Source organism: Xiphophorus maculatus, chromosome 13, assembly GCF_002775205.1.
Source record: "Xiphophorus maculatus strain JP 163 A chromosome 13, X_maculatus-5.0-male, whole genome shotgun sequence".
Taxonomy (NCBI): Eukaryota; Metazoa; Chordata; class Actinopteri; order Cyprinodontiformes; family Poeciliidae; genus Xiphophorus; species Xiphophorus maculatus.
This window is the reverse complement of record NC_036455.1, coordinates 3,787,961-3,813,744: the sequence shown is the minus strand read 5'-3', so window position 1 is coordinate 3,813,744 and position 25,784 is coordinate 3,787,961. Positions and strand designations below refer to the sequence as shown.

The 25,784-nt window shown below is 39.2% G+C and overlaps 1 protein-coding gene across 1 annotated transcript in view; it reads right to left on the bottom strand.

Moving 5' to 3' along the window:
* LOC102227147 (ephrin-A3-like) overlaps positions 1 to 19,899 on the bottom strand; it is a 91,896-nt gene extending 71,997 nt beyond the window's left edge. The window contains exon 1 of the mRNA XM_005796457.2: positions 19,325 to 19,899. Coding sequence (XP_005796514.1) covers positions 19,325 to 19,434 — 110 coding nt within the window. The 5' untranslated portion in view covers positions 19,435 to 19,899. The remainder of the gene's footprint in view (positions 1 to 19,324) is intronic.
* Between the last annotated feature and the right edge of the window lie 5,885 nt (positions 19,900 to 25,784).

The window sequence follows — 25,784 nt, the reverse complement described above, 5'->3', positions numbered from 1 at the left end:
TAAATAAAAATGTAGACGATTTGAAATAGAAAAGTAACTATTAGTTAGTGGAGCCAATGAGACAATATTGCCTCATTGGCTCAGGTTTTCCTACTGTTCCTCTATGGAGGAATTTTCCTGCCATAATCCAAGCGTACACATTTTCAGTCTGAAAATACATTTCATTTTGAAAGCAAGACTTCATGTCTTTCTTCTCAAAACTTGCAACGTTTGTACTCGAAACTTCTCCTCACGCTCAGACTTAGTCTCTGCTCGGACTCTCTGCTCTTGGATTATGGCAGAAAAAATCCTCCATATACCACTGCTAAAATATTATTCCATATTGACAATTAAATCTATAACAATGCAGCTTATAAAATGTATTTACTCTTGATTTAATTTGCACCAGTGTATAACAAGGCAACAAAAAAAGACATTCAGGACAGACAAGAATGCACACAAACACACTCAAACCAAAGTGCAAGGGACAGATGATCAATTTGTCACACTTTTGGTCTGCCAGAGTACCAGGGGAAAACCCATATATGCATGTGGAGAACAAGCAAACTCCACACAAAAAGACCATATAATTTTAGTTACCTAGACATTTGGGAGCAAAAAATTGCTCACTGTAATAAGAAACTGATTGAAGAACCAAAAATGCAAAGGTAATACACAAATAAGTGTAATTTAAGCTGTAGTATGAAAAATCTATACATTAGGAGCTAAAATTATGATCATTAAGTTTAAAACTTTGTAAAACCATAAAAAAAAATTGTCCAGTTTGTAAGACTGGACAAGGTCTAACGGTTGTTCAAAATCAGTCCTGGATGTTGTAGTTCTCTCCATAGATCAACTCCTTGGTAGCAACATCCTCCTCAGCATGTCGATGTGCTGCAACGGTCTAGTCTAACAAACCCAGAAACAGTGCAAGGAAGTAACATGACAATAGAGAAAATGAAGACAAAACAACACATGGGACAAACCAAACAGATCAGAGTCAGAAACTGAAATCTAGAGAGGTCAGAACAGGAAGATAATGCAAACCTCAGGACACCACAGCCTTGAAGGCCATGTTTTCTCTACACCTTACTAGTGTTGACACCAGTTCGGAAAGCCAGTAGCTCATTACAGTAACAATGTATGTCTGCACTTATTTGCAGTGAAATGCTGCCTGACCAGATATTGTCTCATTTGCTCAGGTTTTCCAACCAATTAAAAGAAAAAACACCAGCAAGTTAACAGAAATCAGCAATCATTGGCCACCATTGTGATTTACTGTATCTGCGGCGCTAACAGCATCCAGTAACTGGTATTACAGCAGAACAGTGGCTCATTAAACAAGAATCCAGAGCTATTTCACTTCCTGTCTCCTCTGGCCACATTTTCATTAAAAGTGGTCAGAAAGTGTGGTTAAATTACCTTGCAGAGGGCTAGACCTGTATCGAACACCTTAGAGTGAACAGATAGACGGATAGATAACAACTGAAGGTAACAGTTACATGACTGTGCTAAAGAAATCTGACCATCTGCTTGGAAAATACATAATAGCGCCCCTTTAAGAGTTTGAACATACAGGATTAGCTTGGCAACATTTAACACTGAATGTTAGGATCAAGACTAATAGAACATGTAATTTGATTAAAATTTCATGTCTTCAGTAAAATTGACATTTTTACACATTTTAAGTCTTAAAAATACAGTGGAACACCTATATTTATGAGGTTTGGGACCACGAATAGCCAAGATTCACATTCTTGACAGCTTCAGACTCCCACTAGAAACACAACTGCCAATTTAAAAAAAAAAAATCAGACATCAAATATACCCTGGTAAGCATTAATGCGCTAAGTAAAAACTGTTTTTGCATAAGAGAAGAACTTAACATCCACAGTGTTCTTTATTTTGACTCTTGGACGTACAACCATTCAGCAGAAAAGAAAGTAAGCTGCACTCGAGGGTTGGCGGCTTTGCAAAAAACAAGCCAATAATGTGTCAAGTGGAATTGCTCCTACTGCGCATAGGTATTTTTGCTTCCTAAGCTGCAATTATTTAAATTATTTGGGATGTGCTCTATTAAAAAAGTTAGCAAATAGGCAAAATATCAACCAATAACTTGGAGACAAATCAAAAAAAATACTGAACCGCGAATAGGTGGGGGTGCAATGTAGTTACAGAGAAATTATAACAACCCACAAAGGAAAAGACATATGAGTTTGTGTATTATATCTTTAATGGTAGCAATGAAGAATAACACTAACAAAACGGCTCCACCGTAATAACAAAAAGCACAGTGGAGTAATATCACACCAAATTATAGCATAACAGTGCAATGGTATGTGTACAGTAATACCAAAGAATTAAGGCTGGCAAATTTTGATTGAAACATCCTTTTAATTAGAAAAATGAAAGCTTTCTAGCAACATAATGTCTTGTAATTTATAAATGCCAAATCACAAGTTGTTCCAAATTTTAGCTCATGGAAATAGAGACTGTTCCACATGGTGCAGCACCTCAGATTATATTGGTAAGACCGCCACAGTGTCATTATCACCAAGGCAATCTGAGGTAAAAATAGTAATAGTTATACACCACATAAATGTTATGCATTACCTGGGGAATTGTAACAATCTAGGCACCAGTTTACCTCACTCTAACAATCAATTGAGGTTAAAATCAAGACTGGTGGAACCTTTAATATGACTGAAAGTTCAGACCAATTAGTACAATTGAAGCAATTATGAAGTGCTTTGTAATTTGCAAACGCCAATTTAGAAGTTGTTACAATTGTTCTGATGATAATTTCAAAAAAAAAAAGAACTTTGTCTCAAACTTTCAAATAAATGTTCCTATTTTATAAATTCAAATAAAGAAAAAAATATGCAGCTATCCTCCGTCTCTCCAATCAGAACCGAGGTATTTCTACCAGCGTTTGGAGCTTCAAGGGAATAAAACTCCCAGCATTGGCCCTCTTTCCACAGGGGGAATCCATCTTCTGCAGCTGCCGTGTGCGTGTCACCCCTGCTATTCCAATAATACACAACAACCCCGGGCTGTGTGTGTTATTCCCCTGGCTACATCATTTAACTCTTAACAATGTGCTTCTCTGGCTGTTCTCCCTCCTCCTACTGTTCTCTGAGTCCCGTATTCGTTTACCCCGCCTCCTCGTTCTTTTTTGGTTCCCGTTCTTTGGGTCATTTGTGTCTTACATTAGTTATGTTACGTACAGTTTATTAGCAGCTCTTCTCCTTCCCTCTCTGCTCCATCCATTTCAATCACACACACACCCACACCCACACACCAGCCCACGCACGCATCCACAGACATCCGTAATTCCCTCTCGGCTCCTTTTTGCTGTAGATCCCAACAAAGATGACAAGCACTCAGAGGGATTTCAGGGTCCTGTCACAGAGGCAAAAAAAATGTGGAGCGGGATTGCATTTAGATAGATTAGATTAGATAGATTAGACAGATATTCTTCTTCCTGCCACACCATTAATATTCTCCATACACACACCTTCTCTCCTCTTCATACGAATATCCCCTTCCCCCCTTTTGCAAATACTCACTTCCACACACACTCTTTCACTGCCTTCACATCTCAGCGCTGCTTTATACTGTATCACCCTCCCACATCTCTTCTTATTCTGAGTATTTCCCTCCAACCCCTCTTTATTCCTCTCTCCTTTCGGTTATTTTTTTGTCGCAGTTTTTCCCTTTTATTACCTCTTCCTCCTGGGAAGTGGCACAGAATCCCTTTAAGTGCAGCAAAAGCAAATCTATTCATCGCAACCAACCTATCTCCTTACCTTATAATGAAAGACATACAAACATGCTGCGAGGAAGATCACAGATTCTTTCATGTGTTTTAAACTGCCATAGAAAGCAATCTGCATGTGCAATTGGTCTGAGGCTGCAACCAGCATCAAGGTGTGCCAGTGTTTAAACTGTTACCGTTTCAAAACTGCCTTCTTCCCCGTTTCCATGGATTAAAGGCTTTCAACAAGATGCCAGAGAAAATGCCAATGTAACCAGAATTCCCTCCACCTTATTCACAGCTTAAGTGAATTAGATTTATGACTTAAGACCTTTTTAAGTCCATTATGCATCCAAATTTAAGGCGTAGATGAATTTTGAAAAACAGCCCAGACATATTAAATATAACCCGTCAACTTAAACTCCTGTTTCTCTCGCATGTAACTCCAGTGCTTGAACTTCAAATTACTTCCAATGCGATACATTTTTTAAACTGTTGTGTAGTCAGCTTTTTAACTACCAGTTTTCAAGCCAACAATTTCTAAATACATACGTCTTTTAGGGAACAGTTTCATTTTAGTTTAGTTTCAAATTTAAGTTTGTTTTTGGAGAGCAATTTTGTGGGTCAGACCAAGAATCTGCGGACAAGTTTCTTTCAATTTTGTTTATCGCTTCCCTGAATCATAACCAGAAATAGTGAGGCTATAATACAAGTTTAGCTCTGACCTGTTTATTCTGATTGTTATAACCCTGACAAAATAAAACAAAAAGTGAAGTAGGCTCTTCACTAGAGAGAGAAAAAAGTTTTGAATCTAAAGTCAAAGAATTTCAATTTTATCTCCAATTTGGGCATCACTATATTTGTCTCTAATCTTCAAGTTTTTATTGAACTAAAATAAAAAAAGAGCACAAAAATGCATCTTGTGGATTCATGTGTGTGTAGACTGTAAATAGTAGGAAATCTATCAAAACTAGACCTGCTGATCAATAATTAGAGCCGATCAATAGAAAACTGGCCAATTCTGATATCCAGCCAATTGCTCTGTGCATTTTGAATCATGGAGTTTGTCACTGATCACAATTAGGGATGCACCAACATGGACATTTGGACCGGTATCAATAATGTCTCAGTCTCACAAATCAGGTAACAAACAAATCTAATTTTCTCACTAACAAAGCAGAACAAAAGAATATGGAAAAAAGTATCTAAGCAAGAATGTATTCTACTCTGATTGCTTTAAGATAAATAAAAAGTTTAATGAACACAAAAAGGGCACTGATGACAGGCTCAACCAGAGCGCAAATAATTATGAGGAATGCAACTCTGTGCGATAGGCAAAGGGATTTCCAAGCAACGAGACGATATGTGTGATCCCCTCTTTCAGTTGCTGTGCTAATGAACGATGAAGCAAATGGAGGTAAATGGGCGGCAGGGCCCATCCTCTGCCAACGCACAGCACTGCGGTTGAGCGAAGCAGTCTTCTGGGACTTCCCATTGACTCCACGCAAGGTGAGAACTGAGCAGGAACAGAAGGCTGAGCAAAAAACACTTCAAACAACACGGCAGGAAGTCACGGAGGACTGCTGCTGCTGCTGCTGCTGCTGCTGCTGCTGCGGAAGCCATGCAAGCGCTGACCGAAAGAGACAGAAAGTTCCAAGATGCGCAGACAGAATCGTTACTCCGCATTCACAGACAATCAATCAAACAACCGTGCACGCACAAACGCTCTGAACGAGTCTGACAATAAGACATGAAAATACCTGAAATGCCAACTAACAGCAGCCAGACAAACACAGGAGTGAAAGCACAGCAGGACATTGATATTCTATACACCCACACACAGCATGGCGAGGAGCCGGGCTCTTCTCTTTGCTTCTCCCACTTTTACGCACTAGTCTAGATGCAGGCTTGTGCTGCATTGAAGACGTCCTTTAAAATGATGCAGATAATCAATTTTCTGACATGTGCTGCACACACAAATCTTGCTTTTGCACCGCTTAGAGTCAAAAAGTGAGTTTTACCTTGCCTGCAAACATAAGGACGTGTCTGAAATAACTCACTACATTAAAAAAAAAAGAACACACATTGATGCAGGCTGTGGAAATATGCTGCTTTCTATCTCTGTGCTAATACCATTCAAAATCATCTCTCTACAAGCCCCACGTATAAAAAACAGACTGCACTATAGAGCTATTTCTACTGAACCACCACCCACAGGGGGAGGAAAAGAAGGGGAAAGGATTCTCCTCCTACACCTCCACTGACGGAGGATGCCGTCACGTACCGCCCGTATAAATCAATGACTGATAACACCAGGAAGAGTTGGGGGGAAAATCCATGTGTGAGCATAGAGACATGATTATGCATGCGCCGTAGCTCATGTATTAACCATAACTGAATTTACACATCAAGGCGGTGAGCGAATTCCCGGACAGATTTTTGATGCGGACCAACACGAGACTTGTTTAAATGATGAGGTGGAAGATGTGGAGCAGAGGATGAAAAGGAAGGAGTGTGATATCACAGTGTTACTTCTGATCTGCTGACTGCAGATCATACAGTGGATTATGTAAGTGTAGAGATGTGGGGGGAGGGAGGAGAGTTGCATGCAAGCATGACTTTGCAAAAACATTGCTGCAACTTTTCCTTACCCAGCTGATTCCATTAAAATGCTGATAAACACAAAGCTCTGAAATAGTACTTTCGCCTTTACAGATTTCCAGTTTTGTGTTTCACGTAAACCTTAATGAAGGGAGTGGATTGCTGCTGCTGCTCTTTGTGTATAGAGAACTGGATCATTATGATCCAGTTCCCAAGTTAAAGGGGAGTTGTTCCTTTGCACAGTCACCATATGCTTGTTTAATATGAGCGACCGGTGCAGTTTCCATTTACAAAAATAACTAAAACATAAAACCTTGTAAGCATTCCAGCACAAACTGACTTTTACTGCTGTGAATGATAACAGAGATTGAAGTGGAACATTATGGCAGAAATTAAATTTGTCTGCATGACTGATTTGACTATATATTTTTATTCTTTAAACCAAAAAAATTAAAAGACCACTTAAAATTAAAAGTTTTCTGATTTTACTTTTTGTGGGTATATGTTTGAGTAAAATGAACATTGTTCTTTTATTCTAAATAAGTCCATATTCATTTAGAAACAACAATACTTATATTTTTGCTCAGGAAGAGCTCAGGAATCAATATTTGGTGGAATAACCAGGAGGTTTTCAATGGGGTTCAGTGCAGTTAGCTCTTATTTTTTTTCCAGAGATGTACTTAGACAACAAAAAGTAAAAACAAAAGAAAGAAAAAAACAAAAATGATAAGCAATATTAAGTTCTTATTTCCACTCTACATCAGCGGCAAGGAAAACAAATGCCACTCTTGGATTGAAACGCTACCCTGTTTCAGTTTCCCAGCTGTATTTTCTTTCAAATATTTCCATGAATAGTTTGTAGTCACGTTCCACAGTAAAATCCACCAGAAGGTGAATTCATTTACTCATTTTTGTTTGATTAGCTTATGATTTGTGATCACACAGTGTTGTGGGACATTGCCAGTTAGTGGGGCTGATTAATGAACTGTCTGAGGAAACTGAAAGAGGAACTCGTATGGTTTGAAATATTTGTGAAAGATATTTTTAGTGTAAAGTAATTAAATATGCAATGATGATGACTAATTTCAAGATTAACTTGATGACTTATTTGTTACAGTCAAAGCTTATAGATTTTAGCCTCATTCTACTCCAAACTTTTGGGAGACAAAAACAGTTATTAAGATTTGGAGGCAAAGGAGCTCCAATGGTCTTATTGGGAAACAGCCCAGTAAAGATATTCGATTGGGACATTTCAATGAGTCCACGTTGCCAAGTTGGGTGGTTTGTCTAAAAGTTTGACATGAAAAATAACAGCTCTGGTATAAAAGAAGCTCTGGTTTTCTGTAAAACTGATACTTTAACACAACATCTGAAACTAAAAAAGATGTTTTAATTCTGGCAGAAACCTGCCTCGGTAATTGGGTAGGAAAAAAAAAAAGAAAAAGGGAAGTCGACTCCTGCAGAAATCGAACCGAGCAATGACAGACTGGAGCTGGAAACCGACTTTAATAAGTTGACAGTACTGTCTGACATGAGACAAGATGAGATTACTTTCTCACACAATCTTCCATCCACACGATTTTAAGCCCTCCTCATTTCTCCGGTTTAATGGAAAAGTAAATTAGAAAAAGCTGCTAGATGTCTGATACATTGCGTCAAATATTAATTCTAATTTCATTTTTAATATTGTGTTACAACCCTAACTTGGGCCAGCATTTTACTCACACAGCTGGATCCGACCTTTAACCTAGTGACACTCTCTTTGTCCAGATCACTTCAGACTAGTCAAAACAAAACTATTTTCCCCCTCACCTCAGGGTGACAATTCCTAAAAAAAATAAATAAATAAGTGTTTTTCTGGCTCTGCTTACTGTCCGTTTATACAAAAGCTGCCATAATTTTCCTGAAAAGTGATCGCAAACTCAAAACATTTACAGAAGTTTGCATTTAATATCCCCAGTGAACACGTTTAATTAGACTTTTCTTTAAGATTGCTTTCTTGTATATGCTGAGTATGCAAGAATGGAAAACATATATTTTTTCTAATTTGCCAAGATTGGAAAATTGCATTTTGTCTTTTATTCTTTAGAGTTAAGCCCCAAATTATCTTTAAATTAACATTTTTATGTTTACCAGCATGTTTCCTCTGACTGGAAGTAATATTAAGCTTTTGGAGCAGCCCAGCCAGGGACCCAACTTCAATCTGAAAGGGAATTGGTAAAGTTTTTTTTGTTTTGTTTTTTGTTGTCGTTTAAAATCACACGGTCACATTTTCTTTGTTTCCTTTTGGATTAGTTGTGATCTTGTGGCACTTCAATAGAGCACAAATAGAGCAAAAATTTAAAAAACACAAGAGTACTATTAATTTTTGCATTGATTATAAATACATTTTACTCCTCAGAGAAACCAGTCATTCTTCAGAAAAACTTTGATGGGTTAATGACATGGAGTAATTCCTGGACAAGCTTAACAGTTTGATATCTACGTATATCATATGTTAGAGGAATAATCACAAGACAGTTTGAGAATTGCATGCTCAATTCATCTCATCATATAATACTTTAACAATATATTCTTCAGGGATGAGCTTTAATATCTTCAAATGTTTTACACAAGAAAATATACTTCTGTTGCTGCCAGCAGAAAAAGTTCTCCAAGTTCCAAATGCATCAAACTTTGGTGTTTCAGTTGAAGGGACTGAAATGCTCCCACAAAAGAAAAAACTAAGAATCAGATACATTAACTCATTAAAGGCACCTCCTGCTGTTGCTGAAGGGTCAAATTAGAGACATTTCCATTTTCTTCAAATAGTCTTATTACAGGAGCGACGGCTGCCAGAGGCTCTCAGAGTCGCCACGTAATTACATCTTCAAAAGGAAAAATCTCAATTGTAACACAATATCTAATTATTAGGACTGCTCATATCAAAAATTGCCCTCCCATAAAAGAAAAACGTGGAGCCGTATAATCCACTAAGCTGTGCGGACAGTTCCCACTACTCCTTGCACTGCTGCATTAGAGGGAAGACCCGTCACGCCTCAACACCTGAAGGGTAAGAATAAGATATGACAGAGCACTAACTTCGATCCTCTTCCACTGCTTCTTTTTTTTTTTTTTATTTAACGGGGGGACCAATAACTCTGAGCGAACCAGTCTGTGTGAAACGCCACCTCTGCAGCCGCAGCTCAGAGGCGGCCTTCTGCTTTAATAAAAAAACAGATATATTTATTTTCATCGGGCGCTGAACCTGCCAGATCGTTTTTCCAGCCAATGTACCATAAAAAAAGACCCATTTCCCGAATAATCAAACTCCAGCCAGTGACCGTCCCCCTATCAACACCTTTGATCTTTTTCCAACATGGCAGCCATTTTCATCATTGCAGCAATGTAATTTCCCAGTGGGTAGCCGGGCCGCTGTGGTGCAGGCTCCCAGAATAATGTACTATGGAGCCACCATTTAGAACTTGGAAGGCCCTCTTTTTGTAGGAAGCATTTGCATTCAAATCATTGAGTCTAAAATTGGTTCTACCTGTCTGGGATCAGTACCATCTCCTGTGGGTTCCCACCGCCTGTTAGCCGCAGTTTTCATAACCTTTGAGAGTGGAAATGCTAATGTCTTTTGATGGGCAGACTACATTTTCTTTCATCTGGGTTAGCTGTTGGATGAGTGCCTGGGCAGCTTTCCATCAGAGCTTATGGTCAGTTTATAATGACATGCTGAACCAGTCAGGTCCTTATATTAATGCAAACTTGGAGCAAGATGGACGGGAACCAGGGAGGAGTAAGAGACAGAAACATTAAAACAGAAGACTGAATCATAACAGATTAATAACCAAAGCTTCTATGGTTTATTTAGGTTCCATTCAGCTTAAAGACCTTTTTGTCAGCTGAAATGTGATTTATATATGCAGCTCTGGAAAAATTAAGAAAGCTGTATAATCCATTAAACCTATTGAAAACCTTCTGGTTATTCCACCAAATATTGATTTCTGAACTCTTCCTGAGTTAAAACATTAGTTTTGTTGTTTCTAAATGAATATTTTTTGTTTTCTTTTCATTATTTGAGCTCTGGAAGCACTGCATCTTTTTCATTATTTTGACCATTTCTCATTTTCTGCAAATAAATACAAAAGTTTTGCTTGGATTTTCAGAGACCTGTTGTCAGTAGTTCATAGAATAAAAGAACGATGTTCATTTTCCTCAAACATAAACCTATAAATAACAAAATCGGATAAACTGATCATTTTAAGTGGTCTAAATTTTTTTTCTGTGTATATATCCATTTTGACCATTGGCAGATTTCAATTTCACAACCTAAATTTTGCAGCTGCAATTCAGGACTTATAATAACAAAAAGAGGCAGTGGCATTACTTTTTGCTTTTGAATTCAGTGACATGATAAAATATTTACTCCATTACAGATTTCTTCCTTTGTTGCCTTTTTTTTGCACCCCTACATGTTAAATAAAAGTAAATAATAGACAAAGATAAACTGATACAAAATACGGATTTCAAATTATGATTTTATTACCCAACTTAACCCTATGTGAAACATTTTAATGAATTAAATGTGGCTTTTGGGATTTAGTTATAACTATACCTGATTATTGCCAAACATGCAGAACTAAGAAATTGTTCAAGCAAAACAATCTTGGAAGGCAACACGCAATGCCCTAAAGGACTTCAAAAACAAATTTCAGGCTGGAAAAAACTGCAAATCCATTTTATTAAAGGTTTTTGTATCTCTAATGGATTTTATTGTGGACAGGAAGAATGGCAAAGAGAGAGACGGAGAAGACATGCAGTAAATGGACCAGTAATTGAACCGAGGATCAAGGTGCTGAGGACAGTAGCCTCTGCATCTGCATCAAATTGAGAAAACATGAAGCAGTGCTGAACCTTCCCAGGAGCGGAAGGAGAAAACCGAACAACATCTAAAGCATTACAGGCCTCCCTTGCTTCGGTTAAGGTCAGTGGTCATGATTCAACAATAATAAGGAGGATGGGTAAAAATAGCAGCCATGTGAGAGGTCCAAGGTGAAAAGCACTGCTGACCAAAACAAACAAAAAGATCAATCTTAAATCCCACTGAGATGCTTTGGGATGACCTTACAGTAGCTGTAAAAAAATCCCTCTAATGTCCCTGAACATAAAACAAATAAATCTGCATAAAAAATGGGTCAAAATGTCTCTGCAGTAAGTTGGTCATTGGCTTCCTTTGCAATTCAGCTCGATTCTCATCTCCCTCAGGTGCTCTGGAATTTATTTCTCTCATTGAATTTATTTTTTCCTGTTGAATTTCATCCGATTAGTGAACAGAATGAGGAGTTGTGAATAGGAGTGCACCAATTTATAGGCCAGTCGATTTATCGTTGCTGATTTCCTTAATTTTGGGAGATTGGTGATCGACTGATTTTTACATGTGAAGTTGATCTTATCCACCTATCTTATCGACCTCGTCAAAGGTTTAAAAATCGTCTCTTCTGCTCTACTGTGAGAAAGGTTTGACTGATAGACCGGCCCACAAAGTCAAAAATTAGCTTTATTCAAGATAGCATAATTGGTGAATACCGTTTTCATGACTCAGTTTTATATAAATTAAGGTTAAACTGTTTGACATCATATATTTATGTTTATGTAAACATAAGGCAGCGATATGCCTCAGCTAGATGTGTGGCCTCAGTGAGACGAGAGAGTGAGAAGGAGCGACTTGTATAAATGTGTTTGACTTGAAGAAAAAAGTTCAGTTTGTGAAAAAACATCTGCAGCTGAGCTTCTGCTCACCATAAAATATACATGATGAGCTCCACTAGAGTAGGAGGAAAGAGGGGAATCCCTCCCGGTTATGAAAACAGAATTTTAATCCACGATGTTCAGGATGAAATGCTCCATTTTCCTATTGTTTAGAAGTCACATTTACTTTAAAGACGCCTCTTTTTCATCTAAGCTTACCTCAGTGTTTTTTAAACGCCTGAAGCAGATGCTGCAGTCATACCCAGAACAAGTTTGGTATAAACACACTTGTGGCCTCCGAGAAGCTCCCAAGCCCACAGCAGTGACTGACAAGCCCTTAATAATCAATTCACAAGCATGTCGATCCGAGGCAACACTTGATCTGAGCTTCCCGACCCGAGCTCCAAATGCTTCATGGCAATTTACTGACACCGCAAAATCAAATTAAAAATGCATTTAGAAATTGATTACCTGACGCACCCAGATTGATTGTTGCTCAGAAAGCAACGTGGTTGTGTTTTTGTTCTGCTCAGGGTCCATTCACCTTCCCATACCATAGAAATGTATTGATCTGCTCACCCACTTTTAGGCCCATACGAACCATTAAACATACTCTCAGAGTTTTCCCATCAGGTTGTCACTTGTAGCAAATATGAAGAGCAGCAGACTGGAAAACTAATCTAATTTTGGTCAGATGTAGTTAATTTGGGTGTTGGCATTGGTGTTAGCTTTAGCAGTTAGCATACAAATGTTTTTATTAAAACACTAACTCTGTCTCATTTGTCTGAATAGTTTGGATCTTGTTTTAGTTTTGGTCCTTTAGAAAGTTGGAAAACCTGGGGAACTCTCTTATACTCAAAAACAAACAACAACAATTAGCATAACAAGCTAATTTAATGTGTTCCTGTAATTTATATACATTGAAGAATAAAGGGACAGAGTCACATAGATTAGGAATAGCATTTTGTTTGTTCTTTATTTCATGGGTCTCAATAGAAAAACTCTTTAACTCTGCATACATTGTGTTGAGATACAAACTCTCAGAAATATAAATGAACAGCTTATCAGTGCCACCATGACTACACTTCATACGTGTGGCAGCCATTTTGGATTTTGAGGTTGGGGTTAGTGAGAAATTTCACACTTCCATAGTTTAATAGGTGTAATAGTTTTGTTCCATCTTCACATTAAGCATGTTAACACTAGCATTAACATACTTCGGGTAAGAGACTTTTAGGTCATGAAGTGTTGGGATGTGTTGATTGTTGCTTAAAATTAGATCTGTAGAGCTCATTCTGACCTTGGTTGAGCTACACCTTGGCACAGATGCATCGGTTTTATTTTCATCCTTTTGCTTTATCATGGTCAGTATTGTTTTTATTTATTTGTTATATTAAATATATGCTACACTCATTCGAAACAACTGCCAACATACCCAGGTCTGCTCATCCAAGCAAGTTCACCCTAAAATCAGTCGAGAAAAACGTTTGTAAATAATCAGGTGACTATTGCTACTGTTGATATAAAAGTTCATTCCTGTACATTCAGGCAAGTGCAACTTTAATGGTAAGTGTAGAAGGGAGACTCTTGTTCTCTATAAATAACACAAAGCGCAAACTGAACATCTACAAAGACCAAGACTTCTGGAACACGGCAAAAACACTAAATCTTACCAAGGAGTTTTAGCCTAGTTTCTTGAAATAAGACAAAACTAACTTACAAGTAATTTACTGGAGCTTGTTTTAAGTAAATAATTTCTTATATTGATGAAAAAGCACTAGCTACACTGGCAGATAATTTCATTTTTTTCAGAAATGTTCTTTGGCCTAAGTGCTCGGTTACATGTCTTTCTTTAAGGTTGTTGTTTTGTTTTTTTACATTAAAACTGAAATAAAATCACAATTAAGATTTCACTGTTAATACTAAAAAACGTGATAAATCTGTTAAAACTAAAAAACAGAAGTTAGCTGTATGAAACAGCTAGCTTCTGTTTGGTTGTTTGAGATGCCGCCATTGTGCAAAGACGGAGGAAAACATAAAATGCCAATAAATAGGATGCATTTGTATGCAAAATTGCAGAGAGCCCAGAGACAGAGCTGCAGACGGACAAACGTCCATGTAATCAGGTTGCAAATCTGCTTGTACCGTCTGTGCCAAGGCGTGCGGGGCATGAGGGGCAAGCGGATGGCTGAAGCTATTGTCTCCAAGCGCCGGTCCACATGATTGACCCAGCCGGTGTCCACATTAACACAGATCAACTCCTGCGGGTATCATCTCCTCAGAAAACAGCTGCTCCAGCACATTCAGCCAAATAACTCAACTTCTGTATGTGGAAAAAAAAAAAAGAATACAAATGCTCTTTGTTCTGCCTTTTATCCAACTCAATAAATGTTCTGCTAAAGAAAAAAAAAGAAAGCTTGCCAACTCTTTTCCATTATGCGCTATAAAACATTTGCCCATTTTGCAAACCCTTCAAAATCACTGAACGTACTTCCTGTTGTATCTTGATAAGTTTCCTTCACTGCAGCTCAGATTTTCTCTGTAAGCCATCAGCTTTTCACTCACCCAAGGGAAACCACCTCCAGCTACCGCTTGGTCAAACCTCCGAGATATACCCGCCTGCCAGTTAATGAGCCTGTTTAGAAAGACAGCACCTCCAATAAACATTGATCACAAAGCCTAAGTTCCAAACTCTCCAGGGGAAGTCATTTGTCAAGGTGATAATTTATTTTCCAGCACTAGATATGGTGTGTCAGGACTTGGGTTGTTTTCATCAGGCGAGCTGGGGCTCTGACAGACACCATTTCAGGTCCAAATCAGGGTTATAATGTGCAGAATGAAACACACAGAGCTGTAAATCACTCAGGACCAGCCGCAAATAGCTGAAAAGATCGCCTTCCAGTTGCTGAGTGGGCAAGGGAATAGTAATTTAGCAAGATGTGTGGCACATTTCCTTTGTGCTTCGGTGTTCGGCTGAACATTAGTAGGCACACTGCGTGACTTATGGAAGGAGTAGTAGATTAAATGAAGGCCGGTCTCCTGTTTCCATCATGCTGACACGGGGTGCCCAATTACAGAGACGTGCCCCTGTGTATTCAGAGAGGCCAAGCACCTGATGGGAGGAAGTGGAAGGAGCAGGGGACACTGTTTGCGAGTAGGTGAGGCTACCGCAGTGCACCGCTGCTCCCGCGCTCTCTCAAGATGTTTCGCATCTCCCCCTCTAATTGGCAGATTGCCTCAGAAGCGAGATGATTTAATGGCCTGTGTGTGTGTTTTTTCCTGCCTTAGTCAGCCATTAGCAGGGACATCTGTAACGAGTTGGCCGGGCGCACTGCTGAGAGCAGAAGCTGAGACCAACACTTTCTAGTCGGGGGGGTGCAGGGGGAGGAGGCAGCGTGGTAGTGACAGACTTGGGCGATGATCAAAGAGCTCCGAGGCATTTCTCTGGGTTACAATAATCGAGATATCTTGTTTGGAAATGTATAAGGCAGCAGAAAAACCTGTAATCAGTTGTTTGATGTTGTTGACTTCCTAAAAGCGGTGTAAATTCAAACAGCATGCTGGTTATCAATGGCAAAAGGAAAGGCTTTTTTTTCAAGGAAGGCTAGCAAGAAATTTGCTCAAATTTGGCTCTAGCAGAACATATTAGGCGTGTAGTGTGCCTTTGAAAAACATTTGTGTCCTTTGAACTTTTTGCACATTTTGTCACACTATAACCAGAAAACACTGTACTCTATGTTGTTGTTTTTTTGTTTGTTTGTTATTTTTAAAGATAATAGTGCATAATATTTTGTGTGTGGTGGGCATTTAGATTCAGTTCCTTTGTGTCAATGCTTGGTAGACCCACATTATGTTGCAGTTATCGCTGTACAAGCTTTTCACACCTAGAGTCTGACATGTTAATCAGATTGGATTACAAACTTCTTTTTCATGTCTTGCCAAAGATTCTGGAAGGAAATAGCTGCTGGAAGATGAACTTTCACCCCAATCTCAAGTCGTTTACACCCTCACGTTTTCTTCAAGGTTTGTTCTGGATTTAGCGCCATTCATTGTCCGACCAAATCTGGCCTGCTTCCCCGTGACTGTTGGAGAAAAGCAACCCCACAGCATGATGCTGCCAACACAATGCTACGTGACTGGAAACTTTTCTGTCCTTTTCAAAAACCTTTCAGTGTCTCGATAATGTCTTACTAAGTATTTTGACCCAGTTTCTAGTCCAAATATCTTAGTATATTTGAAATAAGGCAAAACTAACTTACAAATAACTTTTTAGTGTTTTTTAAGTCAATATTTCTAGAATATTAATAAAAGGTACTAGTTCATTGGCAGTTTTGTAAGTGAAATAATCTACAGGTGGGACTACTTTTTATTTATCAGAATTATTTGCCTAAACCAAGCTCGCATATGTTGATGAAATGTTACTGGCAAGCAAGTTTTGTCCTGTTTCAAGAGCTTGAAGAGATTTGCACTAGAAACGAGACAAAAATTCTTGGTAATATTTTGTGTTTTTGCAGAATGACAGGATGCATGGTCAATGATTGGAATTAGAAACGGTGGAAACTCAAAATTCCAGACGAATGGTGACAGAAATGGCTATAAAACTTAATTAAAACAGACAACAGTGGATGCTGCAGGACTTCCATGAGCTAATTTATGCTAAAATATGTATTTAAAATTTATGACTGCAGTAAATCCCATCTGTATGACAGGAATGGTAATAAACCTAGACAAAGTTGCATGTAAATGCTGTTAAAGTACAGTTTTTGAGTGCTGTAATCAGCATCAGTACTCCCTATCAACCTCAGCGAAGGCTATCACAAGGTTGACAGCAAATGTTTACCTGCAAAAGCCACAAAAAAAAGACATCCTATAACTAAAATATCAGAAAATGACATTTTCACGGCTTCTGAGCAAACAGCTTCCCATTACAGTGATCCCATTTCTCGCAGTTGTGCTGTAACCGTCTGCACTGAACGATGCGCTCACAGGTAAAACATTATAGCTTCAACCAAAGTTTGGCCCTAAAGGCTTCTGCTTTCTGGCTGTATATCACTACTTTCATTTCTTGCTTTCCCTCTCCTGGGCTTGTCTCCGTAACGAGGTCTGGATGACGAAGGGAGCCCCCTTTCCTGAGCGAGTGAGGCCTCAGATGGAGCTGTGGAGAAAGCTTTAAGGCCTTTTTTGAAGCCTGACGGCCATCGGTATTCTTACCATAGCCTCGGCGGATTTCTCCGCTACCTGCAAACTGGGTCAGGTTTTGCATTATTTTAGAGATTTGTATCTCAGTGGGAGGAAAGGAGGAGCTTGTGCACATGCAGACGTGCAGATGAACACCTGCATTTTGTCTCCCTCCGTTTTCCTTCTGCTGTTGTCTCTCTCTTACACACATGCAATATTGAGTATAATATACGCACATATTTGTCACCCTAACGCGTAGATGTCAACTGAAAGCTGACAAATGAGCAAGCTACATGTTGAGAAAATCATTTCAGACGGAGCATTTGCCAAAAGCCTTCGCTGAGGTTGATAGGGAGTACTGATATTGATTACAGCACTCAAAAACTGTGGCTTTTACAGCACTTACATGCAACTTTGTCAGGGTTTATTACCATTCCTGTCATACAGATGGGATTTACTGCAGTCATAAATCTTAAATTCAAACTTTAGCATAAATTAGCTCATGAAAGTCCTACAGCATCCGCCGCTGACTGTTTCGATTAAGTTTTATAGCCATTTCTGTCTCTACTCGTCTCGAATTTTGAGTCACCGTCTCAAGTTTTCCACCGTTTCTAATTCCAATCATTGACCGTACGTCCTGTCAGGAGATGAACGAGGGACCAGGAGCAGATGCTGAGGGGCGACAATAATGAGACACTGAAGAAAGGTAATTGAAGAGGACAGAAAAGCTGGTGAGACACCTCAGAAAAATAAGTGAGGGAAGAAAATAACCAAGTAGGAGATAGAGAGAGGAGATGTAGGAGAGGCCAGCATCTGAGGGGAATACAAATGGACAGACATGGAGCATGGATGGAGGCGCGCGTGTGTGTGTGTGTGTGTGTTTTGGGGGTAAAAAAGATGGATTCACGGTTGGCTAATGAGAAGACAAAGAAACAGAAATACACATCGATCCCTGACCCAGAGGAAGACGGCTTTCATACAGGTGTAAGCAGCCTGGATAGTCTGCAGGGGCTTACCTGAGGAAAGCAACCAGACTTCTGCTGGAGTCCAACAATGGGCAGGAATTATGTCTGCATGCTGAAAGCGTGGCAGGGATTAGTTCCTGGAAGTTTGAGCAGCCTTCAGTAGTTAACAAGTCCAACTAAAGGAACATGCATGTCATGTTGAATGAGTCAACGATGCAGACAGAAAGCTTCTGAAAGGACGACCACTCCAACAATGAAAGTCATGACACCTCATCAAACTTTCTCAATAGTGTCACTATGTATACATACCAGGCATTATATTATGACCTAATAGAGCATCAAGGCATGGTTTGATTGGAGTGAGATGTGGAGCTAAATCAAGTTTGTCATTTTCCTTCTCAAATCCATTCCCAAACCTTGATGACATTGGTTCGTTTGCTTACAAAAGTAACACACAAATACCTCAAGGAACAATTTCAGGCCCCATAGTTTTTAGTAAAGCTGTTAATGATGTTCCAGAAGTGGGTCCTGATATTTGTCTGCTTTGTCTGTCAAAGACGAAATATTAGGAAATGCATCACCTATTGTTGTTTGCAGATCTATTCGGACTTGGTTTGTTCTGCAACATGTGGCCTCATGTCTAGTTTTAAGTCCTACTCAGTGATCCTCCTGTTGAGGGTGTCAATCAACTCAACAGTGTCTCTCCCCAGTCATTGTGTAAACAGATGCAAATATTACTGTTATTAATTTTCTACTTTGTATTTTCCTGAGAAATGTACAGTCTTGGTTCGAATTGCTTAATCCACAAAATGAACAGAAATAAAGACTTTGACTAGATCGCTCTGTATAATAAATCTGTTTATTTCCTATTTTCAACTGCATGAAGTGTGGTGAATCTGTATGTTTGGAAAGTACACACAGCTCAAATGTGTTGTAATTGATAACAGTAAAACTTTTCATTAAAAGATTAAAATAGATGTTGCGTTTTTCTTTTGTTTAGCTTCATTTTATTGTCATAAAACGCATCAACCACAATCTTGCACACAGTTCGCAGCACAGGTGCGCACCAGCAAACAAAGCCGCGTTCAGAGCCGCATAGAGAGCTACTCACTGCAGGTTCGAGCTGTTCCAATACACCGCATGACGGCTGCTGGCTCTCGAAAGGTGCAAGTTTGTAAGCACCAGGGTGACGAGGCTGAGAGAAAACGTTACGAGAGCCATAATCCCTCCGGGTGCTGGTCCAACCCTGAATGGTTCCCTCTCTTTCCTTCTTTTTTTTTTTTTTTTTTTGGCTCCTTCTGTCCCAAACGACGCGTCGTTCACAACATCCCAGCGGTCATCAAGAGAGCGCGTCTTCAACTTCAGCGACTTCTTTCGGGATACGTGTTCCTCAATTCAAGCCCCATCGCGACGAGAGAACCCGCTCAGGCATCTTTACTTTGAGCCAATTCTGCGTACTTTTAAGTCTGTCCTATTGTTTCCAAGCTCGGCTATCATTTAAAATAGCTGGTGAAAGGGCGAAACAAGCCGCCAAATTCACATATATCGGAGTTTATTGTAGGTTAGTCAGCTGTTAAAGTCACATCCGAGCCACTGGATCTTTGCTGGGAGGTATTTTGGGGTACCTGCCACTTCTCTCACTAGAAGCCGCAGCAGCAGCCGCACGCTGCGCACACAACGACACAAACCCGCCCTCTGATGGCAGAGAGGCGCGCACATGTCCGTCCACTCATCCGCCACGCCCCCTCATCTCATGCACTGTGTGTGCATGGGCTGTCTGTAAAAGAATAATAATAATTTTCCTACAAGGAAAAGCATATATTTTGCACAAATTCAGTTTCTCCACCAGAGTGATTTGTAAAAGCTCTGTCTGTAAAGTCTTCCCAGTCTGAACAGAGGTAGAAATTACAGCCAGTGCTTGAATTTAAAATGAAAAGGAGATTTTATTTAATTTTTTTTCTTTGGTGATTCGTTTAACAAACAAGAATGATAAACGTCTGCGCTGCATCGCTAATCAATTAGTATTGGCATTTGAGCCATTCTGTCTTTGCTGTACCCAGTGACCATGTTCAGTGATGTCACACTCAGGATTTCCATATTTAAATATATATTAACAAAAAGGATAATCATTAACATAATTTGATAGAAATACAATACAATAAAATTTGTATTTATTGAAGCCCTTATTTATAAAGAACACGGAGGTTTTTCTCTAGTTTGTGGCGCCTTAAGTTTATATTTTGTTTTTATTGTCTTTTTGTTGTTGTTCTGTCTGTTTTTGTTTATTATGGACCAGATTTGTCTGAATAAAAAGGTTTGATTGATTGATTTACATGAAACAACACTGCTGGCCAGAATACTGTACACCAAACCAAATAAAACAGACATAATAACAAAACAACAATTGAAACAATGAAGCCAACACCTGAAGCGTTTTTCTTCTTCCCCATTGAAAGTACTCCTGTTATTTTTGGACAAAGACATTTGGCTTCCACTAACTTTGTCTACTCTGCTTTATTTTACTTTCTCGCTCCAGATCCAGTGCTTGGATAAACCCAATAATTGAGCTATTGCTGTCATCAACTCTCCATACTGTTGTTTAGCTGCGTCTTTTATAAAGAAGCTATTGCTGCCAATTGCTCTGATTAGTCTTTAGCAGAGAAAGTACCCCCGGCTCGGTGCTTCTCTTCTGTTTCTCTTTGATTTTTCACAGATGAATTTGGTCAGGCTGTTATTAACCAGACATTTGCTCTATTAAATCTAACCATTTTTATTTTACACTCAGGATTGCAACACTTTTATAGGAGACTTTAGCTTCTTAACAGAAAAACTAAGAAAAACTTTAGGTAGATTAGGTTTAACAGAAGAGATATTTCTGTTAAGGGTAAACTATTTTGTCAAAGTATTTTTAAGAAAGTTCTGCTTTTCTGAATATCAAGCCCGAACTGTACCGACTCTCTTTGCCAGAATTTCACACTTACTGGGTACGGATGGGCTGCACAAAGGGATATCTATGTGTATGTGAAATCTTGGCTGAATGTGCAAAGTGTAACACATACCTCACATAAATCTGATGCACGTAAAGGCACCTAGTCCAACTATAGAAGCAAACGCAAATTAAGCAAGAAATTCAGGTTAAACGAAGCAAACAACATTATTTGAATTTCAAATTGAAGAAGAACGTGCAGGACAAACAGGCCATGCTGAATATTTCACATTTGAAAATATGCCTGCACCTACAGGGAGTTTAATCACATTTTAATAAATTGGTGATTTTATTGATTACAATCCATTCATTTAAAACACGTCCACTAAGAATGTGACCTGCAACCAGAACAGGATTAACTCCAAATTACTCAAATGTGAACAATGTGGTTTTAAGACTTAGAATAGTGCACATTTTGTGCTTGTGTTGCTGTGACACCCGTAACTTTTTTACATTCTGTGAATGTATGCACTTCTCTTCTCTTATTATCACTCCAGTGCAGAAAAACATAAAAAAAAACAAAGCAAAATATGCTTCCCTAATAACTTCTGGTAATTTTGAGGCTCGACCAGATTTAGCACATGTAGACAAACATAATAATTACAGCCTCTCTCCTTTTGATATATCAGGGGGGGGGGGAATCCTTTCATGGCAACAAAAAAATATCTTTAAAATGCAGAACAGGCCTCATCCACTGCTGTTTACTTTGGGATTAAACTGAAAGAAGAGAATTTAAGACTAAAATCCTCTCTGGCTCATTATCCAAGGTTTAATCATTATGCTGTATTTACACATTGGCATGCTGTTCAAATGCTTGTCAACTGTCAGAAGAAAAAGAACATAATTGATACAGAAGCTGGTGGCAAATTAAGTGGATAAAAAACAACATGATGCTGGTTAAAAGTTAAGCTTTTTTAGTGGATTCAAATGGAAACCAAAGAATGCCACGATGCTTATCATATTCACGTTGCTTCCAAATAAGTGTTTTTGTGCTGAAGTCAGTCAGCACACTCAGAAAGTCTCTTTCAAAGATTTAGTTTGTCTTATCAATCATCCTCATGCTGCTGAAACAGTGGCTTTAGGACGCAGCTTTAAAGAGCAAATATCACATTTTAGAGGGAGAAAAAGTCATGATTTCTTGATATTTTTCATGCTGCTCTTCAGGCTGCCTGTTGATACGGGTCACTTTTCTCTGTAAAGTTTGAACTTTTTGTTGTTTTGCATCAAACAATATATGTAAGAGCAGCACAATAATAAGTCTTATTTTAACAGCTCTTTATAAAATGAGTTCTGCGTTACATTTCCAAATGTCAGATTTCATTTGTTGTGCTCTATTTGTTTCCTTGTTGTAATCCAACTGAAAATCTATCGTCGTTTTCTCCATGACATTAAAACACAATTGTCTTGCGTGAAAGTTTGTGCATAAGAGTGCTTCTGGCAAAAGTTTATGTCATGAAATGGGGCGGTGGAAGACGGTGAGGGAAACGCAGTTGACCCTGGTAGAAGTGAGAAGAAGATGCTTAATGATGAATTCGGTACAAACAGATCCAAACAGACCAAAATCCTGGCAGCACAGCAGAGCGGAAGGCAGAGACTCAGCACTGGTAGCAACAGGGTATACGGATGGACATTGTTACGGTCACTGACCTCTAGGGGCTCTCTTCATGAGAGAGCTCTTTCTTTGTGTTTCAGCTTTACCTGGCTGCCACAGGTGCAATGTGTTGGAGCTCGTCAGCCACCCCATAAAGAGCTTCAACCGGAGCTGTCAGATCCCTTTTTCCTTGGGCCTTGATCTGATGTGATCTTGTCAGTGAGCTGATTGTTTGTGGAGACTTTGTATGGTTTTGCTGTGAGCATTCTTGTGAAGCTTTAACTTAAGTTTTGTTTCTATTCACAGTGGAAGCTGGTAGGGGTTCTCTGTAGTGATGGTGAGATGAAGCCTCATGAGGCATTGAACCACTTGAGCCAACTGGTTCGAGAAAGGGTTCATTTCTTGAAGCTTCATGTGCACACGAAACCACCTACTGGCCAGGTGTATAATCACAGCCAGCTGTATCTTAACACGTGTGATGCATTGAATTTTTGTCTATTATGGCTCTTGGGAATGACTTCACAAAAGGTGTAGAACGAAATCATTTGTCTACATAAATTATGTATACACATATGTGTATAATAAAATATTGTTTGAATGTATCCTCTGTGTGTAATTATTCCCAAAATAGTAGTGTCATGTGATATGGCATGTTGTGTAATAATGTTTTTCTGTGACTCTAGAAAAATGGCCTGGGCTTAATCAGGCAGAGGACAGTGAAAGTGCTTGTGGAACTAGGGAGGGGGTGGTGAATAGGCTAATGCTTGTGTAACTTGGATGATTTCATGCATTTTTATTAAGAAACAACAATTTCTCCACAGTTTTTGGTTTCAAACGATTTCTCTTTTTTGACACTACATGGATGAGGTGTTATTATTGTACCCCAACTCCTTGGAGCACAATAAACACCTCACCTTTACAGAAAATAAGAAACAGTGAAAAATACAGTTCCTCATAAGCAAACGTAATGCATCTGCAAATGTTCAGTTCACCTTACCTTGTTAGGGCTTATCAAATCAAAATGTTCCCACATAGGGGAAATCCTCCTCTTTCTCGCCGGCTCCATCCTACTCCTATCCTGTCCTTGCGCTCCTAAATCTATCTATCTATCTGTCTATCTATCTATCTATCTATCTATCTATCTATCTATCTATCTATCTATCTATCTATCTATCTATCTATCTGTCTGTCCTAAACTCTCCAAACACCAAACTAACTGTCTCAAACTAAATAACCACTATCCAAACTATCAAAACTCTATCTACTCTCTCAACTGACCGCAACTTGCCTACAACAACCCACATTTTGAATGGAGCCTGTGGGGTTTCTAAAGCTGTCAAACCCCGCGCCAAACTCTGAGCCACTTCCCGAAGCAGTCACGTGGTACAGCCAGGCAGCGAGGCTTCGGACGTCATCGTTTTCGGCTCCTCCCCTAAATGAAGCGAGCTTCGATACGCGCTTTACGGAAACGCCCCCTCCATTACTCGACACACGCCTCGAAGCCTCGGCACATCACGTAACATCACTAGTTCTCTGCCATTTTGTTTAACTGTTTTCTCCTGTTTTTGGTTAGTCAGGGAGTTCAGGTATTGTACTTTCTTTTTCAGTTCTCTTCTAGAAAGTGTTTCTATTTTACAGTTAAGAGTGGGATGTTATGTTTGTTGTTTTGGCCTTGGAGACCCTGAAGTTTAAAGCTTCCCTGTGCTTGCTGTCTACTGTGAGTAACATTTTACTTGAACTGTAAATTAAACTATATTTTTGGTACCGACACCAACTGTTTAGGTTGCCTTCTTTTTGTGTTACACCCAGTACCAGACTTGACCCTTATTGGTCTTGTGGGGGGTTGTAACAGACAGCTGGACGGAAATGACGAACAGACGACTGAATCGACAAGGACCCGACAAACACGTAGAGACACAGGTGACATTAAATACATGGGAGGTAATCAGGGAACGAGACACACCTGGGAACAATCAAGGGGAGACAGGACAACACGGAGACTTAGACACAGAAACTCAAAATAAACTCAAATCCTGACAGCTTCAGAGAATGGGGTCACTTTATAAGAGTTTTCTGTAGAATATTCTTGCTAATATTCGTCATGTTTGGGGTGGATAATAACCAGAGGTGGGGACTCGAGTCACATGACTTGGACTCGAGTCAGACTCGAGTCGTTAAAATCACGACTTGAGACTTGACTTGAAAAAATGCTCAAAGACTCGGACTTGACTTTGACTTTCATGCCATTGACTTGGGACTTGACTCGACTTGAAGCTGTTAACTTGAAAAGACTTGATATTTTTTACTCAAAGTCTTAAAATTTAAAACACATTATTTATAAAGTGGCGTCATTAATTAATGTCACTCATTCCGTATCAATATGCGCAGACCGTCACTATGGTTTTCCTCTCTGTTTATGTATGTATGTGTACGTAGCTGCAGCACAACCAATCAAATTAACAGGATTTGGACGTTTAAAAAAACGCGGCAAAGCTGCAGAGTTCAGGGAACGAAATACGAAATAACCGCTCGAATATGCTTCCGCGAGTAATTTCTTTTGGCTACGTAGGTTATGAACTTTCGACTAAAAAACGAAGTGCAACTTGTAAAACATGCAAGAAGAGAATATCGGATGGAGATGCCACGACGTCCAACTTTGTCCGGCATTTGAAGCTTCACAAAGATCGGTAGGTGGCTCTTTTCTTTTGCTGTAAGATAGTTGACTTTAGCTAATTTCGTGTTACCATGTGTACTCCGGGTTAAATTGGTGATTATTTACCATAAATCCGGTCCTTCAAATGCCTCCACAAATAATGTGCACCGTGTTAGCTCAGGAAGCCGGTGGATAGTGAGCGGGGCTCCGGAACAGAAAGCAGATTCTGGACCTGAACACAGGGAACAGAGTCTCTCTGTCCCATCATGATGATGAGCCGGGTCTAGTATCATCTAAGGATGGTTGGTGTATTTGAAGACATCTACGTTGGGAAATTATAT